The sequence below is a fragment of the Protopterus annectens genome, chromosome 11.part0 (genome assembly GCF_019279795.1).
Source record: "Protopterus annectens isolate FY-2018-M chromosome 11.part0, PAN1.0, whole genome shotgun sequence".
Lineage (NCBI taxonomy): Eukaryota > Metazoa > Chordata > Ceratodontiformes > Protopteridae > Protopterus > Protopterus annectens.
The window spans coordinates 1,298,762,249-1,298,783,984 of record NC_056745.1 but is presented as its reverse complement, the minus strand read 5'-3'; the positions used below and the strand labels follow the sequence as shown (position 1 = coordinate 1,298,783,984).

Sequence of the window (21,736 nt, the reverse complement as noted above, 5' to 3'; positions counted from 1 at the left end):
AACAATCTGCATGTCTTGGTGTTTTCTACCCTTGAGAATCTACGAGATTGTAGTGAATCTAGAATGTGGTTAATGGATGGAGTGTTCCTCACTAAAACGTGTTTATGTAGACAGCTATACAGCATACATGATTTAGTGACGGTAGGAGACAACACTAAATGTCTTCCACTGGTGTTTTGTCTGATGTCTAAAAAGTGTTTTAAGTCCTATAACTACATGTGGGATTGTCTGTTTGAGCTCTTAAACGATGCTAAGCTACATGTTAGTGTGCAATTCATTCTATCAGATTTTGAGCTTGCAGCTATTAAAAGCATTAAATATAACTTCACTATCATTACCAGTAAAGGCTGTTTGTTCCACTTTGCCCAAACTATATGGCGTAAAGTGCAAGCATTAGGTTTAGCAACATTATATGTTAATTGCGTATCATTCCAGCTTAATGTAAAGAAACGAATAGCTCTTGCATTTCTGAACGTAGATGAAGTTATTCCTGCTTTCTAGAATCTTTCAAAAGCATTCCCTACTTTGGGTAAGGAGTTAGTACAGTATTTCTCTGATGTTTGTTCTCGACATCGTAAACAGCAGATCCGACTTACTAATGTAGACAGATTTCCACCTATGTTCTCCGTACAGTTTTGGAATGTTTTGGTTCTAAACAAGTTATGTTTACCCCGCATGCAGAAAAATGTAGAGGAGTGGCATAGAAGAATTCGCTGTCTACTGGGTAGAAGAATATGTGATATCCCTTGTGTTTTGTCTGTATTGGTCAGGGAGCAAAACAAGGTGAATGACACAAGGGTTAGGTTGTTGTCTGCAGTACCACCTTCGCCTGAAATGAGAAAAACTATGGAGCGCTGCAACAGGTTAGAAATGATTATAAAACATAAAGTTACCTACACGCAAGATGACTTCCTACGATCTCAGGCTATGTTATTGAAGGTGTAGTGCAAAACCGTTATTTTTCAGTTGGGCATGATTCAGGCGTTGCACTTACTGTGCAGAATGATTGTAATAAACTCTATAAAGTCTATTGTAGGTTTCTTATGATGATTTGTGTTACGTTTCTCATTGTGTAGTACGTTTAGGGACTTATTAGTTTGTCACTCAGTGTGTTGAGTAGTTAGGAAGGTATTAGTTTGTTACGTGCATAGTTTTCTTTCAGGCACTGGGTGCATTAGTGTTGGCCAAACAAAATGTTTCAACTATATGATTTTCGGCATCTTAGCATTTCAATTATGTACGTTTTCGTTGCATATAGTTCAGTGACATGAGATTTGATTATGTAAGTGTTAGGTTAGCTGATATAGACCCATTACATCTTGTTGTTATATGTAGTCCAAAGACCTATGCAGTTATTATTGGGTCTCAGAGACAGTTTGATAATTAATCTGCTTTCCTTTACCAAAGAAGTTCATCATATAAGCACATCTCCTAGTTCCAGTTTTACTGAAGCCATTTTCTCAGAATATGCTGATGTTTTCAATGACAAATTGGGTACACTTCCAGTTGTGTATTCTATGAAGTTGGATTCAGAGGTCAGACCAGCAAAAAATGTTCCGATAGCTATACAGGATAGAGTTAAAGCTCAGTTGGATAAAATGGTGCAGTAAGGTATAATTTGTCCAGTTACAGAACCAACTGAATGGGTGTAGTCCATGGTAGCAGCCCACAAAAATGTCTCAGATGAAATCAATATATGTATTGATCCAAGAGATTTGAGCAAAGCATTAAAGAGACCGCACTATCCAATGCGTACAGTCGAAGAAATTGCAGCCCTAATACCGAATGCCACTGTTTTTTCTGTCTTGGATGCAAAACGTTAATTTTGGCAAGTGATGCTTGATCGCAAATCCTCAGTACTGACTACTTTCAGTATCGCTTTTGGCAGATACAGATTCCTAAGGATGCCATTTGGAATAAATTCTGCAAGTGAAGTCTTTCATCATGCAAAGGAACAAATTTTTTCAGGTTATCCTTGTGCCATAATTATTGGTTGGCGGCAGTGGTGAAGCAGAGCATGACAGAATCTTTAAGAGAGTTCTAGACAGAGCACATTAAGTGAACTTAAAGCTCAGTCCTCTGAAGTGCAGATTCAAACTACCAGATGTTACACATGTAGGTAATTTGTTTACCAGCACTGCAGCCATTCAAGAGATCCCCACACCAGAAATTTGTTCAAGCTCTACAATGTTTTTTTGGTATGGTCAAGTATTTAGGCAAGTTTACACCAGACTTCAGTGAGCTCTCAGCACCTTTGAGAGAGTTGATGGGTAAAAATGTTGCATGGTCTTGGTTGGAACAGCAGCAGAAAGCATTTGAAGACCTTAAGCAGAAAATTGCCACCCCACCTACATTAAGATACTGTGATGTCAACAAACAATTAACCCTTTCCTGTGATGCTTCAAAATTTGGTCTTGGTGAAGTTATTCTTCAAGAAGGCTGACCAGTAGCCTGTGCATCAAGAACTCTTACCCAAGTTGAAATACAATATGCTCAAATCGAGAAAGAACTTTTGGCGATGTAATCGTGAAATTTTGAACATGCAGATACTATCTGTGGTCGAGCTATTCAGATTGAAACTGATCACCAACCTCTAGTTAATATTTTAAAGAAGCTATGCATTCAGTAAGATTACAAAGAACGATGCTTAAATTGCAAAAGTACAGTTTTAAAATGGTCTATGCAAAAGGCAGACTTCTTTATCTGGCTGATTCCTTATCCAGATTGTCCAGAAATACAATGGAACAGCTTCATGTAGAGAAGTTTGACTTTGACGTCAAGGAAGTGCATAATATTTCTATCACGAGACTTAATGAGCTGAGAGATCATACAAAGACTGATCCAGTTTTGCAAAAGCTCAACCACTACATTAATGCTGGATGGTCATCAAAGAAATCTATTGTACCACTTGAAGTGCAACCTTACTTTCCTTACAGACATGAGATGTTCATGGAAGATGGCATTATTTTCAAAGGCCCCAAATTGTTGTTCCTGCTTCCTTACAGTATGAATATGTCCAAATTTTGCATTATGGTCACCCAGGTTCGACATCTACCAAAACAAGGGCGAGAGGACTAGTATTTTGGCCTTCTCTAGCAAACAACATTGATAAAGTACTTTCTTCTTATTCAGTATGCAGTAGTATTAAACTGCGTTTGCAAAAAGAACCACTTCAACTAAGTCAAGTTCCTGAAGTACCTTGGTCAAATGTAGCCAGTGATATATTCTTGTGGAACTGTCAGCCTTACTTGGTAGTCTTCTTCCAACTGGTTTGACATCGATTTACTACCTAACCTAACATCCACTACTGTTATTACCAAGTTGAAATGTCATTTCTCAGTCCATGGTAGTCGACACACAGTTATGTCTGACAGTGGTACTCAATTTACTAGTCAGCTGTTTCAGAAATTTGCAAAAGAATGGGACTTTGTACACGTTACTAGTAGTCCAGAATATCCACAGTCAAATGGTCTTGCTGAATGTGCAGTGCAGAGTGCAAAGCAATTACTTGAGAGGTCAAAGCATGTCAATACCGATGTCTTTTTGAATTTACTTAATCTCAGAAACATACTCCTTGACGATATACTTGGCTCACCTGCTAAGAAGCTAAGAACAACAGGACAATTAGAGCTCAACTATTCAGAAAATGTTCTTTCCAAAAGTCTAGCTATGATAAATCAAGCAGATTTCTTCGTCCATTGAAAGAAGGAGACAGAGCGAGGATACAAACAGCGAAAGGTTTCAACTGTATCGGTCAAGTAACAAGTATGTCTACCAAGCCGAGATCCTACTTCGTATAATCTGAAGGTGTAGAGTATAGGAGAAATCTCAGACATCATCTTCCTGTATCAAAATCGATATCGCAGCATTGTTCCTGTGATACAGACTCTAGATCTCAGAGCAATCCAGACAATGTTCCTGTTGCAGAACGTGTCTTAACTTCTACTTCTAATCCTGATGATGATCCTGATGTCCCAAAAGTTGAACATTCAGCAGAGAGAGTCTTGGTTGCTAAACCTGATTGTAATTTCTATGTCACACGATTTGGTCATATTTACAGACCTAGTGTGAAATACACAGCAACCTTGACATAATTGTCTATATGTATTTAGTTCTGTATAATTGCATGACAAAGAATTATTTATATTGATTGCATGTCAATTAATACTGTCAACATTGCATGACTTACTCCTCAGAGGGAGGATGTAGACTATAGTATGTGTGATGTAGCTTTAAGAAGCGTTTGAAGGACTGAATGCGCATATAAAGTCAGCACGTGCTAGCTTCAGTGCCATTATGAGAGTGCAGCCAGAGAGTGAGCATGTATGAGTGTAATAGCTAGTTTGTATACAAGTTTATCTAAGTTAGTTAAGTCTCAATCCTGACGTGTTTGAGCATAGTAAAGCTGCTTGAACAGAATCCACAGTCTCGTCTATTGTATCCTGACTAGACGAGCGGCACAGACCTATAAAATATCGACATAGTAATACTTGCAGAGATTGAATGCATGTCATTGATTTGACTTCTGTTAAACGCCAAGATTGTATAACATAAAAACTGACCATTGTATCTTACAGTTGAAGTGATGCACTTAAGGATACGGGAATGTGAGTTTGATGAGTGGTATGTTGTGGTAAGAAAATGGAGGGTGTAAGGGTAAGATTGTGTGATTCAGAATCTGTAACTGTGTAGGTAGAGAGTAGATGGGGAACATGATGTGGATGTATTTAATTTGTGTTTTGGGGAAAGAGGAACAAGCTGCTTTGTTTTAAGAAGCATAAGTTTGTATCTAAATTCAGAAACAAGCTTACTGTTTCCAGTGTTTGAAGGAATGTTACCCAAGATTTTAGGGCTTAGTACTGAAAAACCTTGGACAGAGGAGACCAAAAAGGATTCAAGGTGCATTGTGTGATTTGAGACTTGTGGATGTAGGGAGTTGGAGTAGGGCAGATTCCTGAAATTCAAGAATTGTAAAGGTCAGTGCAATGTTTTTATGGAAAATCAGTTAGAAGGTGAAAGGATTGTGCAGGGAGGTACAAAATGAAGGGTAAGAAGAAAAAATCTTTATTGGAAAGAATTTAAAGGTCATGAAGGTTATTTTTCACTGTGTTGGTTAGAAGAGGAATGTTATGCTTTTGCTTACTTGGTGAATACATTTCCTCTTTCTGCTATAGGTTCAGGAATGAGAAATCTGGAACATTCATAGCACCCCAAAGAGGTTATGGTTGATTTTTAGTTTTAGGTGAACATTGTAGATTCTCATAGAAAGGGAAAGAGCTTGTAAAAAATGCCTAGGTATTTAAATGAGGGCATAATTATTGTGAAAGGGGAGAGCTTTGTTTGAGTAATAGATGGATTGAAGCCTATCTACTGTGCCAGAGAGCATTCCTTTGCATATTTTCCCAGTTTAAACATAATTTTATTATTTAGCTGAGTGTTTTTTGGAAATCTAGACAAAATTCCTGCTGAGTTGATCAGATGCAGATGATTAGAATATTTGCAGATTCATAAGTCATCAAGGACATCATCTGTCATTAAAGTGTTCCCATAAAAGGACTCTGTCATCCTTGCATAGTTATTTGACCTTGTGTCACTATGAACTATCTCCTTTGAATAAGACAGTTATATGTAAAAGAAAGAAACAAAGCTAGACTTAGCCCTTAAACCTTTTTGTCTGGTGTATTACTATGTTATATTTAGCTTCCTCAGAATTTCCAAAATACCTCAACAGACAAGTAATTCTGTTTGCTAATGGAAAATTGTGGGGGTGCGGGGCTGGCATTAGAAGTTGCATTTCTTATAAAATGGACAGCCTTATGTAGATAACATCATGTTGGCGATAGGAACCATGATTACCAGTTCGGTTCCCATTGTGAACAAACTATGTGATGTATATGACCTTGAACAAGCCAGTTGCATTCTTATTGATTTTATTATCTGTTATATGTTTCAAGGTATTTTTACACTTGAGAGTATACATAGAATAGCTTTCTGCTTATGCATGTAGTAAGAGAAGCATCTGGCAGTGGCCGTTAGAGACAACAGTATGCCAGTGATGTGTGGTAATGCTTTCTTGCTTATTATGTAAAGGTGCTGTAGTAATGTCTTGTGGGGGGGGGGTGCATACCAGCCTTACTACATAAACCCTTTGGAGATGCTTTAACTGTGTTTTAAGGTACAGTAGTTGATTTTATTTGAGACTGCTTCTGTGCCTCTTGAAATACAGTATGTTGCTGGAATTCAGGGTGTTTGCAGTTTAGCTTGAAAGTGAGAACTGGTAACAAATTCATTCTTTTCTCTTAGGGCTTAATTTTTCTGCCCTTGCTGAACAAACAGTGCTGCATAACTGTCCCTATGGCTTCCCCTCAGGCAAACAGCTTGTTGATTTGTAAGCCCTGCATATCAAAGCTGACAGTCTTTCATCAGAAAGTATAGCATTTCTTACCAGTTTTCCCCTACATGTGAATGTTCGGTCCAATGCTTATCTGATCAGATTAAAGGTTATCTGTACCATGCTCATTAGCAACCGGTACTTAAATGGCAAACTGTATTGTCAGTAACAGTAAGGCAATTACCCCTAGCTAGGAAAAAAAAGCTGTATCATCAGGGTTAGCTTGTTTTGAATTGCTCAGGGTAAATGTGCATCTCCTGAGAACGGGAATGCTGTTTAGTGTAGTGTGCATTATTCTTTCTTAGTACTGGAGCAATTTTTTATTTTTTAGTTTGTGTAGAAAGCATAGTATTTCACTGCAGAAGATTTCCTCTAAGCTTAATTAGACAGCATATGATATTGCCACTTTGAACAGTAATCTTGATAGATATCTGCAAATTATGTAGTTTTCTTATGTTAATTTTCCATAATTGATAACGTTGTGGGCTTTGAATCCTGGTATTCCTGTGCAGAATGGAATTTTGCCAAAAGTGTAGGCATATATATTTTTGTTCTTGTTTTCTCGCCTATTACAGCTCAGTTATTACGTACATACTGCACCCTTGCCAAGGCAAAAAGTCCTGGCTTATTATGTACTTTTGTAACATGGTATGCATTTTTTCTGTACAATGATTTTTTAAAAACTGTACATGAATTTATACATATACATGCATACAAACAATATCACTCTTTTAGATGCATCACAATTCATGTTTTTATATTTTTGTGCATTTTATTCCGATTTTTAGCTGTGTATTCATTTACATAAGTGTATTTAATTTGTATGTGTGTTTAGAATGGGGTACACACTAAATTGTCATATCCCTTTAAATGTTCTTTGTATGCACCACTTGCTTCATCAAAATGATCATGTGATCTTAACCAGGAAATTTAAACTGTTTGTTTTTCTTCATTTTCTGATGTGATGAAGTTTGTTATGGAATAAATTAAAGCGCTAATCTCTCCGTTGCTACTTTTCTGAATTGGAATACACATTTGTGAGTTTCACTGGTCGGAGTCTCGGCAGACTTGCTGATTTTTCATTGGGCTACAACATGTTGTGTTAACACACACAGTGAGAATGTATGTGTAAAGAACATTTTAACAGCTGCTGTCCTAGCTGGCAGGAAAAGATGCAAAGCTTTTCAAGAGTTGTTTCCCCCCAGGATGGGCAAACTGGCATGAATTACTTAGTTTAACCTTCCCTAGCCAGCTCCACAAGCACTCGGGTCACTGAACAATCCTTGGTTGCAGTTAGTTCTTCAACACTATGCACCATGGAGCTGACTTTCTACCAACATGTAGATTCTTGACAGACATTGTGTATTCATGTTCTGCAGAACTGTTACTATTAAACAAGAGAGCATGGAACTTATTTTTAGCTGTCATCAGCTGAGGATGCATTAGCTTTGGGAGACTTGAATTTGATTGATTCATTCAGTTGTTAATCAGTCACTGATCTGGTGTGGCCATACGAGTGTTGCAAAATGCTTTATTATTTGCTGAAATAAGTACAAAACTAGTATGGCTATGACTTGTGTTTGTGTGAAAAAAATATCTTGGACTTTTTTTTTATCTGTGTACAAATACAATAATGTTGGGACATATGCATTTTTCTTGGAATCAGCAAAAATGCAGTTAACATGTCGTCATATTTCAAAAGTTTAAGTCCTAAAATGTATCACAGAACATTCAGACACTTAGATCTTCCAGAAGTCTGGCGGTTCCACTCCTCAGACTGTATAAATGAATACAGGGTACCCCTTAATCTTCCTTGACTGTGTGCAGGACTTATAAAAGCTGTTGCTGGTTGGGGAAAAATGAGGAAAAAAATGTATTAGTTTTCTGATTACTCTGTATAACCTAAATAGATCTGTAATATGACCTTGTCAGGATAAAGCTGATAATGGCCTCTGCTCTCAACCGCACCCATTTTAAAACCAGCCCTGCTTGTGTGTGTGTGTGTGTGTGTGTGTGTGTGTGTGTGTGTGTGTGTGTATGTATAGAAAGTTGTTGTAGGTTATGTGTGGGGAGCGCTGGGGATTTTATTGTTATTACTTTAATCTTCACCACAGCTAAACCTTAGAGGTGTGCACAGGAGCTCATTATAGCTTGTGTTTGGGCTGGGAATAGTGTGGATATTGTTGCTTTTACTTTTCTCATAGACCTGAATGATAGGTTCATAGGTTGGTACTAGGCTATCGGCCCTAGGGGCCTATACAAGCCTAGCCATAAAAATTCCCTGGCTGTTTCTTCCCACACTATTTACTTCATGGACCTTTGTCTAATAGGGCGACTGACGTGATCCCCGGGGTGAATTACCTTTCTCCCATCCAATCGTCAAGGTTCCTTTTGAAGAGGGCCAAAGAGACGCTCTGCTTGACATATATGGGCAGTCTATTCCAGAGTCTGGGGGGTCTCTGGGTCAGGAACCTATCCCTCCAGCATGTTTTGTTTATTGTGATGACAAGGTTTAGATCCCTGGAGCGTGTGGCTCTGAGGGATTGGGATTTCTTTAAGTGTAGCATGTCCAACAGCTCTAGGTTTGACATGGCCTTGTATGTTAAGCAGAGATTGCCTCTGAGTAGACGATATGCGACAGAGTATAGCTGGAGTTTTTTAAAGCGGTCAGCGTAGGGCATCCGCTTTAGGCCTGTGATTCTTTTAGTGAGGTATTTCTGTGGCCTTTCCAGTTGTTGCAGATGTCTTGAGAGGTACATACCAAACGGGGATTTGTATTCTATAATGGGTCTAATGAGGAATGAGTACAGTGGGACAATGACCTCCTTTTTTCTGGATGAAAATCCCTTAGTGATGAGGTGTGCCACATAGAAGGATTTCCTGACTGTTGTGGCGATGTGGTTATCGAAGGTGAGACCACTGTCGACCTGTGTCCCTATATCTCTTATCACACTTTCGGTGTTTAGTGTACTGCCGCCTATGTGGTAATTCACGGGTACATGTTCTTTCCCAAAGGGGGGATAACTATACATTTCTTGGTATTGAGGTTGAGTCCATGGCTCTGGCACCAAGCATCTGTTTCTGTAAGGCCCTTTGATGTAGAAAGAAAGCTGCTATAGCTTGTATAGGGGCAATGAACTGTTAAAATCACACATCGGGCACATATTCAGGTGGCTGCATTTTTGTTTAGGGATGAAGAGGCATGCAATGTATGTGTATGTTAGTGATCACTTGAGAGGACTATGGCAGTTTGAAGCTCTGCTTTCATCCAAGTCTAAAACCAGAGGGATGCATAGGCAGTAACTGTCTTTTTTTTTGGGGGGGGGGGGGTGGGTAGGGAGGCAGGCAGTATTTTCAGACAGTACATGTGTATCCTCACAACAATGTTCTTGTTTGTTTATTGTAAGCTACTATTTTGTCATCACTGAATGCTAAGCCATGGGCACAACTTATGTGTTCCTTGAAAGAAAAAAATATGGCTGATATTCTTTTCTTACTCATGATTTTTGTTTAGGCCACTATTGGATTAAAAGATTGGGAAGAGTTCTAAAATATATCCCACAGTGTCTGTAACCTCTATAGCTTCTGGGAGCGATGGCTTACTTGAGTTATTTCTTAAATGGTTATTACTATGCTGTCTTGGCAGGAAAAGTATGTTGGAAAGAATCCAAGGAAAACAAAAGTTGAACAACAACACTGAATTACTTTCCTTAGTCATAATTTCAGTTCAAGCCATCATTATATGAAAAGGTTGTGTGAAAAGGAAAAAAAAATCTCTAAAATGCACTTCAAAGCATATAGAAAGTTATAGCTTTTTGAAATAACTGAAGAATAAGACAAAATGTGAGAAAAGGAAGAAAAAAAAGTGTGTGTGTGTATATATATATATATATATATATATATATATATATATATATATACACACACACACACACACACACGGATTCACTTTATAATCTTGAAATACTGAAATATCAAATTTCAGTATCTCGAGACTATAAAACCGAAAAATCAAAACACGAAACCCCAAAACCATGACATTTAAACACACCCTACACCATGCAAACACCTTCCTCCCCACACTACAACACACAAGCAAAACAACACACATACAAACACCTACCCTACATATAAGCAGGGGGGCAAGCATCCCTGCACATCCCATGTGGGGGGCTGCACCCCCCCACACCCCCACTACTTATATATACCAACTCCGAGGTCGTACTAAAAATGACACAGACACGAAACCCACCACTACACAGTCTACATTCCCCTCGCACAAACACACATCACATACATACAAACACCACCATTCTCAACACTTACACACACACTCTTACATAACATACCTTAACCTACATCTACAACTTCCCAACACACTAACATACAGTAAAATCCCTACCCAAAACCCTTACAATAGCCACTTACCTGAATCTCCAGCTATCCAGTAACACAGCGCACCACCATAACTGCCGATTCGACATTTCCGGATTCGGTTATGTGATCTTTTGCGGAACTGCGCTTTCGCTATTGTAGTCTCGAGAAGTCAGTATTTTGAGATTATAAAGTGAATATATATATATATATATATATATATATATATATATATATATATATATATAGTGTGTGTGTGTGTGTGGGTAGGTAGGGGGGGGGGTGCTGAAACAGTAGGCAGTGCCTAGGGCGCCATTTCACCAAAGTCCAACCCTGTACATAGAATTGTTGTTATGTGTTATTGTTGCAACTAAATGCCAATAACTGTAAATGTCCCTTTGTGAGATGGGCAACATAGTGTGGTAGTTAGGCCTATTGTAATGTAAAAGCATTGTAGCTACAGGCGAGTCTGTGCATACTACACCTAAAAGTTTGCAGCATGAACTTAAAGGTTGCTTAGGAGAGCGAGCACTGACAGGGTGATACTTTTGGAAGTGCCTAGGGTGTCCCTTACTTGACATTTGCTGGGGCCCCCCAAAATGCTAAAACCGGCCCTGCTTGTGATTAGCCTGCAGCCTTAAAACACACTGTAAGGTTGTATTAAATGCTGCTGTACGTCTCAATTTATTTGTGTGTATTAGATTTCAGAAACCTGGTATGTCCAGACAAGACCATGCATCTGGAGTTTGTATAGTTGGGTTTGCAGACTGCAGCCTGATTTGTTCCTTTATTTTGGATGATTTTTCTGTTTCTTATTTCTGTTTCCTAATCTTGCTCCACATTCAGTGCCCTCCATCTAATACATAACATTCATTTTGATTGTTGACAAAGACCATCTTGTTCAAACTATAATTTTTCTCAACTGTATTTTTATTGTTTACCAATTGGTACAGCAAAGTGAAGAAAAATGAAAGGCCAAAGGCTATATATGTAAAACACATTTCTGAAACAGTACAAAACCATTCATTGGCATCTTTTAAATATTGTCGTATTAATGGGCATAATGTAGTTCATATAAAACATGGAGATTATTGGGGTAAAATAAATATTTGTTCAACAAACACTAACATAGATATGATACAGGCCATGGAAGTCCACCATTAAGTGGTTGTGAGTTGTCTGTAACATCTCAAGTGAGAATATTGTTATGTTAATGCACTCACAGAGAAAGTAAGAGCAGCCAGATGTATGGTATAATTTGTTAAGATGTGCTGCACAGGTTAGGAAAATTGACTGTAATCTGTAAATGTTTCTGGGAATGTTTCAGTGAGGAAAGAACTTGTCTGATAAAGGCACACCACAGCTGAGAAAAATTTGTTTGTTCATCCGGTGTTTATTAACAAAGAATGTAATGAAAGCTGATGTTATTCAGGTTAAATACTACTTTCAGTTGAATGGTATGTAGTAGATATCTATACCAAGGGTACAGTTGTACTTTTCACAGTCATTGTTGTCACTCATAATCAAGAACTTGCTGAAGCTGCTTATTGGGAAGTACTGTATAGGTTAAGTAGGTTTACATCTGCAAAAGGTTTGAAGTACATCTGTGACAGATGTCTTCCACACAAAATGCAATTGGGTGATATTTATTTCATGAAGGAGTTGTGCATTGACACTTGTAATGTTTTTGCAATGCCGTCTATAGAAGGTGACCTGTAAAATCTGATGTCTGCATCACTTCTTGCAGGGTGGTGTAATTTGGAGTTTCATTTGTTCAAGAATGGTTTTAACTAGTTCCAGTGTTGCAAGTTAAATTTGCTGAAAGCCACTTTTAGTGCCAGTGGGATTTGCCCTTCACCCAAGTGTTGTGCTACTGTGGAGTAGGTGTATAGATATATGGTTGGTATGGAAGGTATGTTGCCTATGTTTGAGGCTTCATTAATTTGTTTTTCTATCAGTTATTTTTGTTGCTTCAACATTCAGTGAAAGTTTCTTGGTAGAATAGCATGATTCCATTTCATTGAAGGGTAGTGACATTGTGGTTCAGCAGAATGGTTTCTTCTGCGATTCTAGGCCAGGACCATGCAGAATGAAGAGAGTAAGTGAATCAGAGGCCCAACACTGGACAAAACCTAATCCTGCAACTCTCATCAATGTGTGATGGCCTCTTGCTCTTTTCATATTGTTTACTTACTGTGTCCCTAGGCTAGTTGTGAATCAGGCTTGTAAACATCACTGGCTGATAAATAGAATAGGCAAGACATCCTTTACTAAACACTTTGGGGGGGGACAAGTCCCATGATTACAGTGGTGCCCACCCATTGTAAGCTTGAGCTTCTAAAACAGTACCATGGCAGGTCAGAGTGTACAAAGCAACCCCTCAGGTCCCTTGGCAAATGTTTGTTGTCTGCTGTCACTTTCCATGGCTGAAGAGAGATCCTCTGGCACAAGTTGTGTAAATTCCCATGAGTCCTGTCACACCAGGAGGGCCTGTTGGAATGTCTGATGTTCAGCACGCGTAATGTCTTGCATATGTGTGTCAGCAGCTATCAGGGAGAACGGAAGCACACTCTTGCAGAGCATAAATTAATGTTGTACCAATATTTTTCATGCCTTGATGCCTTCTCTGATGTGCACTTCTCTGGGTTCAGGCAATCCCCATACCTGACACCCAGCACTTGTCTGTCATTCAGTCATTATATCTTGTATTGGATGAAAACACAGTGCTCTTTATTGGAGCTAAAGGTAGACAAGTATTTTCCCTGTCCCTTGGTCTCCATCTGAGAAGGAGATTCTAAAGTCCCTGAGAGCTTTATTTCCAAGACTGATAAGGATGATGAGATCTCTTCTGTCTATATCTTCCCTAAGGATTATTTCCTCCTTTGGAGAGATACTCAGGTTCATGAGGTGTTATGAAATAGCCTGTAGGTCCTTTGCTTTCCTCCCTTAAAGAGCATATACTTTACCTTGTAGCATGAAATGGTATGCTGGAATGTACTCTGCCGTACCTCTCAATTGTCCAGATTTCTGCCTTCTATTTTTGGTCTGTTCCTTATAAAATTTGTAGTTTTCAGGCAGACCAGTGAGGATTGAAGTTGCTAAATAATGACATATATACATTTCAGTTTCAGCCATCATATCCTTCAGAAATGCACACAAATGCAAATCCTGTTATTCTAGCAACTTTCTAAGTTTTTATAAGTGCAGTATTTAAAATATGTTCCTGTTTTTGGGCCTTTATCACACCATTATTTTAGGCTTTGTCCAGATTTCCTGTACTAAGAGGTTGAGAGATATGTACTTTGCAGATACCATTAACAGTTTAAATTATGACTGCATGCTGTATTTCCATTTTACTGAAAAAATACACCCTCACCCTTGTTTTACAGTGAGAGACCTTCCTGAAATCACATGAACTAGATCCTGAGATATTCCATGCATAGCCCCTCAACCTTTCATCCAAACATGTGAAACACAGGCCTGTCATAATGTGGAACAAATGGCCAAAATGGGGAGCACTTCCTAACAACTTCAACTAGGAAGCTCAGAGCATGGTTAAACGTGATATTTTATGACAGTTTCTTTTGATTAGTTAATATTACATGCCAAGGGACTGAAAATGAGGACTGTTCTGCATAATGAGCACAGTTCCAAAGTATGTTCCATGTATCCAGTCAAGACAAGGATTTAGTGTTCTGAATGACAAGAATGGTCACCAGTAGCTAACAAGGAAGACATGCTTAGCATGTCACAGAATTAAAAAAAAAAAGAGCCAGCAGAAGGAGATGTTTAAATTGGAGTGGATCGGAGGTGAGGGGTTTACCCAGTAGCAACTCAACAATAATTGAAGTACGCTCACAACATTAGCACCTTAACCACGCTCACAACAGTAGTGCCATAACAAGTTGAGGTACATGAAGCATTGCAAAAGGCCAGGTACCAAATAAAAGTGAGCAAGAATTTGTCCTTTTTCTTAGATGTGAGGTATGAGCATCTTAGGTTGTACACGGAGATTATAAAACATTTTACAGAAAAGAGTGGTCACTCGTACACACCGGTTAATCTAACAGTAGTTAATTTGCTGGCAGTGCATTACTTATTCCCTCCACAGCAGTTCAGGGATGCTGGCTTTTTTTAACATCTGTTTTATAAGCATTAGTGCATCATGAGATGTTTGAGAAAATCCTTTACTAAAATGATAATTTGAGCCTTTATGAGTATTTTTTAAACTTGAGCTTTTGCTAAAAAAGTATAAACTGTTCAGTATGGACAGATCTTTGCAATGATTATAATACTTGTATTCCACTGAATAATCCTGATTTTACAGCGGAAAATTACAATCAAATTGATGAACATTTTTAAATATTTTTGCAAACAAGTGAGAGTACTTTATAAGTTATCATAGCTCAACACTTTGTATCTGGAACAGATTTGTCTGTCCAGATGTCTGTTTCAGGTTGCTTCATCACCCAATATTTTGGCATACTTGCTTATTGGGAAATCAGCACAGATAGGCTGGCTGGCTGGAACTTCAAAACCACCTGATAGTATCCCAACTCACCATTGCCCACAAGATCTTCTACCAACCCAGCAACACTCCTATACTCTCCAATCTCATCCTCCAGTACAAAAATCTTAACTCCCTGCGCTCTTCCAACAAACTCCTTGCCTGTATATGCAAGTCTAACAACCTGGCTGGAGACTCTCTTTTTTCTAACAGTGGGGAAAAAACTGGAACCTACTGCCAAATGAACTAACATTACTTTCTTCCTTGCCTCTATTTAAACACAACCTCAAAAAACACCTAAATTCTCACTGGCTATGCCCCTGCAGCAATCCTGACTAATCTTCTTCCTCTCTTCTTCTTTTTCTAATTTCACCTCCTGTTACTTCTTATTTCTACTACTCTTACTTCAACTACTTATACTCTAAATTGATTGTTACATGCTCACTCCTTGTTTGACTTACCAACTGTTGTTCCTAATTTGATATGCCTGAAGAGTAATTCCTACTCTATATTATTACTACTTCCTACAAGGCATACTTTTTAATTCTAAACATTATTTACTTGTAATTGTTATTTTTATTTTTATTTTAATCCCTGTGGATGATTTTCTAAGTTGTATAACTGCCGGAGATTTTCTCCCCGGGCCTCTACTGAAAATGGAAATATATCCAGTTAGACTAGCCCGGTTAACAAATGTAAAATAAAATAAAATAAAAATAAATAAAATATAAAAAATGGTTGCATATGTCATAATCTAATATATGAACAAACTGAGATCCTAGATAGAGGTCATGTATCAGTGGTAGATTTGTCAACTGTGAAGTACGTGACTGCTTGCCATACCTTCCATGTACTACAGGATGCTCAGTGTTAATGGTAATATAATGCTGCATATTTTATGATTCATATTACACACAAGTTGTTCCATCTTTAGCTCTGCTCATGCATAACACTGCAAGTTCACTTTCTAGCATTGCTTTTTCTCCCACATGAATGGTGGCTGTGACCATAACTAATGCAGTAAACCCGTTTATTGCAAATATGCACATTTTCATAGCTATTGCTGTAAGCAAGTTTGTCATCATTTCCATATGAATAGTCTGATGACTGATACGTTTGTAATGTTTCTGTCAGTTAAATGTTGATATAGATATGTAAATATGGCATATACCCAAGATTGCAAACCAATGGTGGTATCTTTATTTTTGTTAATGCTTGTCACTCTAAATTCATGTCAAATTGCATATTTTAAGCACCTTTTTGTAATCCTGAACCTAACTCATGTACTACAGCTGCTGTACAAGCACACAGATTTTCATAAAAATTTCAGAAGATCCTTCTTGTATTTAATATAGTATGACAAGCAATGTAGTTGGATTTATAGGTGTAGTTTGGAGCAGTCAGCATGTTTTTCATGTAAGAAGTAATTCAAACCGTTTCCTGCAAGGCTAACCACATGTATTCCACTGCAGTTCTTAATAAACTGTAACAGACAGTTCCCCAGAAATGTCCCAGTACCAAAGACCTATACATGAAGTCTACACAGACACATTTTCTTGCCAGATGCTGTTATATTATGCTTAGGTGAGGTAGCAGGAGAGTGGTACTTAAGTATTCTGTTTAACAATTTTTAAAAGTGCTGCAGTGTTTCATTCCAATTTGGGAAGTAGCAGAAGTTTCTGTTCCTACACACCAAACTTCTGTAATAGTGCTGTTGCCACTGCCGCCTCATTATGTAGAGGAGGTAATGCAGCATCACAGTGGATGCGTAGTATCTTGAACTAAAACTCATATTGCCTTACTGATCCAACTGAACCAGTTAGACACTTGGTTACCTAGAAGCTGGCATGTTTTTTTTTTTTTGTTTGTAAAATCATCTATTGTGTACAGTCACCTCAGTTACTTTTGCTTACTGCAAACCCTGATGGGGGTTTCAAAACAAGGTGCACAGAGTAACTGCAAACAAAAGTTTGAAACTGCCATCATCCTCTTAACTCTTTTTAGTACATCTGCAGACAGACATGAAGTTGAAAAATATGTCAGCAGTATTTTGCTAATATTTTAAAATACTGGCAGCTTTGAATGTTTTACATCTGTTCAAGGGACTTTTTTGACATGTTCTCTCTCATTTCTTTTTAGCGTGAAGTGCTTCCAGCTACTCGTTTGGGAACTCTACCAGCATCATTCACCACACGCATTCTCCCTCCACAAGCCGTAGAGTATGCATTTGCTTTCGTTCAAGTGCCACAAGATGTAAGTATAAAATAAATGCATACAAATATGCATATATTATGTAGTGTGCAGTTTAGTAATATCTCACTACAATGGGATTTGTACTGTATGTATTCTTAGTGGTTGTTGGTCTGGTTGGCAGGGTGCACATCAGCAAATTGATCAGCATTGGCTTGGGCTGTCTGGTTGTATAATGCACAATATGCTTACCAGCTGCTTCCCACTGTAATGTCAACTTGAGATATAGACTGCATTGTATGACTGTGTTATTACAGTATTGTTTGCACATTGTCACCACAGATATTTACCTTTGTACTTCTCATAATTGTTTTCTTTTGTGGTCTTTGGTATACATTTCTTGTATTATTAGATTGTTTCAGGAGTACACTTATATGCTTAAATGTTGCATTCTGGTTGTTTGAAACTGGTTAGCTGACCGATGCATCAAACCAAAAACATTTAAAAAATTTGAGTCAGAAAAATGTAGCAGGATTATCCAGCACCCCTTTTTACTTAGCATGACACCACAATGTGATCACTGGACACTCGGAATGTGGTCACAATTCTGCATCTGCACAACACCTAGAAAGACATCAAACGGAGTGACTGCTATGAAGACTGCACAGCCGCCTTAAGTGGAATTATATGCTGGTTTGTCACAGATTGGTGACAGAAGTGAGATTATAATCCTGTTTGCATTTGCAGTCAGTGAACATCTTTTTGCTGTACTTAGCACCAGTCAGGATTCATGGAAGGAGGGAAGTTCTTTGCTTACCAGTGGTGGGGAAGCAAGCACTGGCGGCCTTTTTGTTGGTTGAAGTCAGCCAGAAACTAGTACTAGTAGTCCATTGTTAATTAGGGGCCCAATTCCTTCAGCCCCCACTAAAAACACGGCTAAATGTACGCTAAACTGTACTGCTGATCTAACCAGCATATCCTATAACTGAAAAGTTCATCTCTACTTGATTCCCAAGTGTAAAGCCTAGCACTTGTAAAAGCCTTACTCACCTTGCACCTTGATAAACTTATTATTGATAACTCTTATTATACCCAGCCCCCCCCCCACCCCCAAACCTTGAAAGTTCTTTATCTACTACTTCTAGTATGTCGAGGATCAGTTGCTAGTGTCCTCTCCAGCTCACTGGAACCTGGGAATATATTGGAGGCAATGTTACATGCCCTCATGTACACACACAATCCCTCTCCTCCCACAAAACACAACACATGCGAGATGCAGATGCAACGGCCAAACTGGAACTGAGGCTGAGCTCTCTCAACATAGGACTCAAGACCAGAGACAGGAGAAGGCAGCAACACTTCAAATCATACACATACTCACACAAGACATGATACTGCTCTGGTCAAAAAAATTTACCAAAACAGCAGGCCACCAAAGACACCAAACAAAACACTACTACCACCTCCACGACACACATGCAACACACACACACTGGCGTCCCGCTCACCAGACTGAGTAAAGGAGAAGGTCACAGTAGCTGTGTCGGGGGCGAATCCGCCACCACATAATGCAAGCACTCTCAGTCTCAGGTACACAAGTCACTCAGTCATTGTCTTCGGTTGTCACGCTTGGTGTCGACACTCCTTGGACACTCCTTGACTACATGAAAAGGGAAGTCGAGGAGAGGCCCAGGCAGGCTGGACAAACCAGCTGCCATGAGGGCGGCTTGCACCCTGTCACCCTTTCACCTCATATCATCACGTTCGGCCCCAAAATCCGGACAACACCAAGAAGGGAGGGTGTAAGGACACCCACACCTCAAGGTTGGTGGCAACGCATCGATGCATGGAGACCATACCATCCCACAAAGAGGGAAAACATACTGATCTCATTCATCACGAAACATGGGATCAAAATGTTCAACACCCGGAAGTATACCCTCACTGGTGAAATTTTGAGAAAAAAATCGCAAGGACTCCCCCAAAGGGAGATATCTATTCCAGAGGATTGTAGCCCCAAACATCTCCAACGCCCAGGTGAGGTCCCCGGCTGTGTGTTCATGAACTCAGCGAATTAAACCCACAGTTACAGACCCTGAAAATTACAGCCCATTAGCTTGAAGCCTTATCTGCAAAGCCATAGATGACTGCAAACTGGGCGCCATAGTCGAAACACATCTGCACAAGGCGGGAGACTTAAACCTTGACGGTTATAAATAGAAATACGTGCTGGAAAATCCCGGTACATGTGAGCAGAGGCACCTCGCTGGCCTTGTTCAAGAGGAATCTTGACCAATGGATGGGAGATGCAGATATACCTATGAACCTATGAAAACAGCACCTTGAACTGATTACAATTACTGCATCATCTCAGGTGTCCTAAGCATTTGTGACTAGGGAAGTACCTGCCCAAATTGTTGAACCAGTAAATCAGTTTCCTTTTATTTTAAAGAAATTTTTATGTGAGCTGTCACAAATTTGCCAGAGATTTCTGTTGAAGGATCTCTGGACTGCATTTTAACACATCACGTCACCCCTTTTTAGAAGGGTGATAATCAAATGTCACCATCAGCCATTCAAGAAGAAAAACTTGCAGTTATATTATTTTACATATCAAAGCATCAAAGTCATGTTTTGGCAGTTTTGGTAAGAGTATTTAGGAATGTAGAAACAAACTTGTGTTATGACATGTAAGTTTCTATGAATTTAAATATAATTGATTTAAACAGTCATATATGCTTTTAACATTAAAAATATAACTAATATACTTTTTTCCGTGTTACTTGCTGACACTTGGCTCCCTGGTTAGGGCTCTTCATCTGGTAGCCCTCAGGATTTTCTTACAAAGCCAATATGCACTGCTACTTTTGCAACAGCTCTGGGTATGGAGTAGTCGCACAGTGTTGGGCACAGAGGCATGAACACTTCTACACATGCTTGTATCCCATAGCTGCAGTGTGTACCCTGGTTGGCCCACATCCTTGGTTGTGTAGCTTTCCACTGTCACACCCATTCTCTGCTAATTTTCAGTACTGCAGCAGTCTGTGCTCCTATATAGAGAGTAAAATAATTTGTTGAGAAAATGTTAAGGCTTGTCAACTCATTTGCATGGTAAGATGCCCTTTCAGATGTCAGAACTTCCAAAAGAGCCATGGGATAACCTGTTGATTTTTTATGGGCCTGTATACAGCAAAGAGTGATTGATTGTCATTACAGATGATTATTCAGAATCACCCTATCATAGAAGCAGTATAATTTGCTTTTTTACATGCAGTGATACCTGTGTTTGACAAAAGAGTTTTGCAACCTTTGATCCAACATGATCTGGTTCATCATTCTTGCCCACTAGAACTGAAATGCCAGCTTTCTGTCTGCTTAGCATTTATAGAAACTTTTGCAGGGTTCATCTCCTCTCTTTTTCTCTCTCTATATCCATTCCCCCTTCATTCTCCAGATCTTGCTTGCTATTCATCATACTGACCTGGTTAAAATGGCCATAGGCTTCTCAAGCTGCCTTTTACCATGCCTTTTCTTTGAATTTGCAATTCCATTTTGTTTCTTTTGGCGCAGGTTTACATTCTCCTATCTATTCTGCATGTGTTTTGATTAGAGCTCCTTTGGTGATAGCTTTCTCTTTGTTTTCCTTTTAACAATTCATCAGCTGAACCAAGGGCACACTGACTAAAGCTTCTTGCATCCTGTCGAGCCATTTTTAGGCATGCCTTTAAATGTCCAACTTCAGCTTTGGGGTTCTGAGAGTATTTGGGGTTCTGAGAGTATTTTCATAAGACATTACGGGCTGGTTGTGGTCTCTATACTTGGTATTCCTTTGGACTGATATCAGTGAATTGTTTCCTGAAATCACCAAGACAGGTTTACTTGGGGGACTGTCTATGATTGATTGAGGAGGATGAACCAGACCGTGTCAGATCCTCTGCCTGCTGTAATGCTAGAGCTGTATGGTTATGGTTCAACCTGTTCAGTATCCCAACCTGGCAATGGGAGTCATCAATCTTGGCTATTATTGAGGATGTATTGAGTGTGTGTTCTGTACTCTATATTAAAGCAGCGTGTTTCAGATTTGCAGAGTGTTGCGGAATAATAGGTGAGGAGCTGAAGCCTTATAAAGTTTTTATTGGTGCAGTGCAGACTGATAGCTGTCATTTCAATCTGTGTGCTTGAGTAGGGTGATCAGTTATACAAATACATCTTTATGGTGAGTATGGCAGACACTCTGAAAATAGATACTGTGTGGTCCTCCTTTTACCATCTTA

At 39.0% G+C, this 21,736-nt stretch overlaps 1 protein-coding gene across 1 annotated transcript in view; it reads left to right on the top strand.

Moving 5' to 3' along the window:
* SND1 (staphylococcal nuclease and tudor domain containing 1) overlaps window positions 1-21,736 on the top strand; it is a gene marked incomplete in the record, with an annotated part of 3,811,866 nt that overhangs the window by 3,579,626 nt on the left and 210,504 nt on the right. Inside the window, 1 exon segment of the mRNA XM_044088623.1 lies at window positions 17,412-17,525. Within this exon segment, the coding sequence (XP_043944558.1) occupies window positions 17,412-17,525 (114 nt within the window).